Here is a 4,436-nt window from a genome sequence, read left to right as displayed (position 1 = left end):
TCTTTGGAAGAAACCACTTCGTGTTAGGAGGCGGGGTTGTGGAATAAAACACTGTCATTTGTGAAAGCGGCAGCTGTATTGGTATTTGGAAGCAGGACAGAACACCCCCATGGCCTTTGCACTGTGGTACAGCCTGCCCTGACTGTGATGTCATAGTGCTGTGACATCACAATGCTGTGATGTTCTGTAAAAGCGCATCCAGACACTCTGGTTGTTTCAGATTGTGAGCAGTAGCAGTACTGAGCATAACAGTTACCTGTCCACGACAGGGAGCGAAACTGAGCTTTCAATTGACTTTAAAAAGACAAAATAGGCAGAGATTAAAAGGCCTTCATTCGTGTGCACGCAATAGCCGGCACATAGGTGCGAGTCTCTGCACCTGAACATCTTTGACTGACCCCCGACAGGTACACGTTTCAGCCGTCATGGAGCGCACTTGCTCCGGCACTCCTAGCCCTGGCACAAGCAGCAGAATAACATTCACGCTGTTTGTGTTTGGCTGGGCGCTCTTATGCGGCGGATCTCTACTTTCTGTCTATGGGTTCGCGACATGCCAGTCCGACAGCTGTATCACCTACAAGGCGACGGGCCCGGTACTTGCCGGGATAGGGCTGGCATATTTAATGATGGCAGAGTTTACTGCCCAACGAGAGAGGAGAAGGAGGGAATTAGAAGGAGACCCGACGGATCCAGATAGCAGCTTCCTCTGCGGGAAAAGCCGGCAGTTTGTGCAGTTCGTAATACTCGGGATCCTGTTACTGGCTTGCGGGGTACTGATTAGTATCCCAGGACTTGTGTTTCCAGCCTGCAAGCCGGTATCCAACACAGACAAACCCCCTAAAGTCTGTGAAACTCCCTTACTGCAGACAATCGTAATCATACTAATCGTCTTGTGTTACTGCCTGGCTATCTGTCTGAGTAAAAACCGTCGGGACGGCGACTCTGAGGAGGACCCCGAAGCCTGCAGATATCAGCCGCTTCCTGTAAGTGTGGGTGACGAAGTCTTCACGGTCCCGTCAGCCCCACCTCCACCTTTTGCAGGAGGAGATGATTGGCCAATGAGCAGGGACCCTCCTTCCTACGACAGCGTCCTGTTTGAAAGGGGCGACCGTGATTCCGGCGGAAGCGACGGGGAAGACATACACACCGTTCCATGGCGATGGGGGCCGAGAATAGAATACATCAACGAGCCTATCCCTTCGGAGCCACCTCCAAGATATGAGGACATATGCCCTTCTCAGCCGGATCCTGAAGAGAGCTCATCATCATCATCATCGTATTACTCGTTTTCCCAATCATCGGAGTCGAGTGACTATGAGCTCGCACCAGGACCCTAAACGTTGAAAGACTGAACTATTGGGGGGGGGGTTTTCTAACATTTCGACTCAGTACAGAGTTTGAGCCGGAAGCGTCACCCAAAACATCACATCTGACAATATCCAGGTCTGCAGATAAAGGACTGAAATCAGACCGGGTTTTTGGTCAGTGCCGGCACCGTACATGACGCCTGTTGAAATGTTTTTTTCCCCCCCGTGAGACTTCCACCTTAAATAACGGATAAATAAAATGACATCTTTTCATGGTTGCCCCTCAAACAGTATCTGTGTGCGTTTGTGTGTGTGTTGGATATACCGCGTGTACGAGGTCACATTATCGTATGGAATCTATAACATAAATCTCTTACATGTGAGATCAATGTGTTTATATACATATACTCCATACACTCTGCTGGATCCACTCTGCTGTCCATCACCTTAAAGGGGGAGTCCTGCCCTAAGTCAGCACCGTGTTCTTTATCCCTGGAGCCAGGTTACCGGCTCTAGGCAAGATATTTCCGTTCAAATACAGTTGGGTGCGTGATCCCTAATCACACCAGGCGCTGATGATTTGAGTCAGTCTTTGTCTGACTCATCAGAATGTTTTTTATAATTTATTTTTTTAAATGTTGCTTTTATCATACAGAGTGCACTATTATTATATTTATTATATTATTATTAATTATTATTATTTTTTTTAATGCCATTTATTCTATATAACCCATTGGGGTGAGGGTTAGTTACGTTCATATTTACTTCTGTCGTTGCACCACCAATATCTGTCTTTTTATCTTGTTGAAGTGTGGGAACGTGGGATTCCCACAGAGTGTTGTAGCGCATGTACACTTTTACCTATTGTTTTCTCAATTTTGAATGTTCCTGTTATGTTTGTAGAATCTGCAAACAAATCTCTAGATTGCCATGATGGATAAAAGCTCCTAATGATAGTAATTGCCGCTACGTTCCTTTGCTGTAAGATTATTCCTCCCTATTAAGTTATCGCTCCCTTATAAGTGGCTGGTTGTTGTTGATTGGTTCGTGCAGCCGCTGTAAGGATGGTAGGAGGAGAAGGGATCTTCATGATGGGTATCATATATTAATATGATGGGTATCGGATATATTAATCTTTGTCACTTTTTGCCACAGGTCTCATCCTCAATCACATAAAAAATCCCTTTAAACTAAAAATGTCCAAAAGAGATATATTTTTTGATTTATATCCAAAATATATATAAAATGATTCATTGTGTTAATAAAAGAAGTTCCATAAAACATCATCAGTTCCCCTTAATGAAAGTGTACAGAACAAAAGACCAACGAGGGGTACGCGTGTTCCAGGGTGCACTCCCCCCGAGGAGCCTACAAAGGACTCGTGACCCCGTGGGCGATCGCAAGCTATTCTATTATTTATATATATATGTATACTAGGGCTGCAACTAACGATTACTTTCATAATCTATTCGTTGGCCGATTATTTTTTCGGATAAAAAAAAAAATGCACATTTTTCATTTATTTAAAATAAAAACGTATAATTTAAATTAAGATTTGTCATTAACACTTTCATCTCTTTATCACACTGGCATTTCTCTATCCGCCTTCTTATTTTACTGACATAATAATTAAAGCTATATTTTACAGGTACAAGAACCCAAAACACATTATTTCTCAAACTAAGCTTTACCAAAATACCCAAAAAAGTTTTACTAGTAAATATTAATTCATGTAAACTATTTTTTCATATTTAATAAAAACTATTATGGAGAAAAATGCCTCTTGTTTATATTTTCTTTTATTTGCCAACCTGACGCCAGTTATGCAATCTCACCCCCAGCTTGCCACTCTGCCTCAGAAATGCCTTATACCCCCCTATATGCCACTCTGTCCCCTGATATGCCTTATAGCCCCCTATATGCCACTCTGTCCCCTGATATGCCTTAAAGCCCTGATATGCCACTGTGCCTTGATATGCCTTTTACCCCCTATATGCCACTGAGATGCCACTGTGCTCCCTGAGATGCTTTATACCCCCTGACATAAGAAAAACTGACAGCGCTAAAATAGGTATAAAAATATGCTTTCATTAATATAGACAAAAAAGAATAGATAATGCACAATAAAATATAAATATATATATATAAATATATGGTCAATGGAAGGTCACGTGACGCCGGCGTTCAGTAACAGAAGCCCCAGCGGAAGTGGAAGGGAGAAGCAAAGTGGAGGGGAGGGGAGAAGCAGAGGATGTCTCCGCGCATGGCACGGACCCTCACCGGCTGACAGAAAGGAGAATCCAGGTCTCCAGCAGCGCTGCGGGGGATCTGGATTCTAGAATTATAACCCGATCTCTATTTGAGGCCGGATTATAGAGGAGGGGAGTTTCTCAAAAAAAACCAAAGTGTATATTCCTACCGAACCGCATCCAGAGACGGGCGGCTTCTTGCACGGTGTTGATGTTTTATTATTCTCTGCCAGTCAGGAAGGCTCAGCTCAAAAACAACCGGGATGTCGCTGCCGGCCGGCCGGCGTCCTCCTTTTATACAAAACAAAAAATGACCCTTCAAACAGCTGATGTTGAGCCGGATATCCGGTGCGGACTTTCTATCGGAAAATAAGAATAGAGCTATTAGTATAAGAGTTTACCTGATCAAGGGACTACTGCATCAATATTAAACCAAATATAGAAAAAATATTTATTAAAGAATAACTGGATTCTAATACAAACGTAATAATTCCCTGAAACCAATATATATATTTATTATACACACATATATCCATATATATAATATATCACACACACATATATATATATAATATATCACACACACACACATATATATATATATATATCACACACACATATATATATATATCACACACACATATATATATATATATATATAATATATCACACACACACACATAAATATATATATAATATATTACACACACACATATATATATATATATAATATATCACACACACATATATATATATATATAATATATCACACACACACATATATACATATATATAATATATCACACACACATATATATATATAATATATCACACACACACACATATATATATCACACACACATATATATATATATATATA

General features: G+C 41.2%; 1 protein-coding gene across 1 annotated transcript; it reads left to right on the top strand.

Annotated features, from left to right (window-relative positions):
• Positions 1-425: 425 nt before the first annotated feature.
• LOC149279823 (transmembrane protein 171-like) lies at positions 426-1,337 on the top strand. The gene has a single exon (XM_089500818.1). It carries the CDS (start codon positions 426-428, stop codon positions 1,335-1,337), a length of 912 nt encoding a protein of 303 aa, XP_089356944.1.
• Positions 1,338-4,436: the final 3,099 nt, after the last annotated feature.

The sequence above is a fragment of the Sceloporus occidentalis genome, unplaced genomic scaffold (genome assembly GCF_023333645.1).
Source record: "Sceloporus occidentalis isolate IW3139 unplaced genomic scaffold, rSceOcc1.0.p SCAF_160, whole genome shotgun sequence".
Taxonomy (NCBI): Eukaryota; Metazoa; Chordata; class Lepidosauria; order Squamata; family Phrynosomatidae; genus Sceloporus; species Sceloporus occidentalis.
This window is presented reverse-complemented; position numbering and strand designations above follow the sequence as displayed.

Bases quoted from the DNA above. Each gene is read 5' to 3' on its own strand.
- LOC149279823 (XM_089500818.1), top strand. From the start codon at position 426: ATGGAGCGCACTTGCTCCGGCACTCCTAGCCCTGGCACAAGCAGCAGA.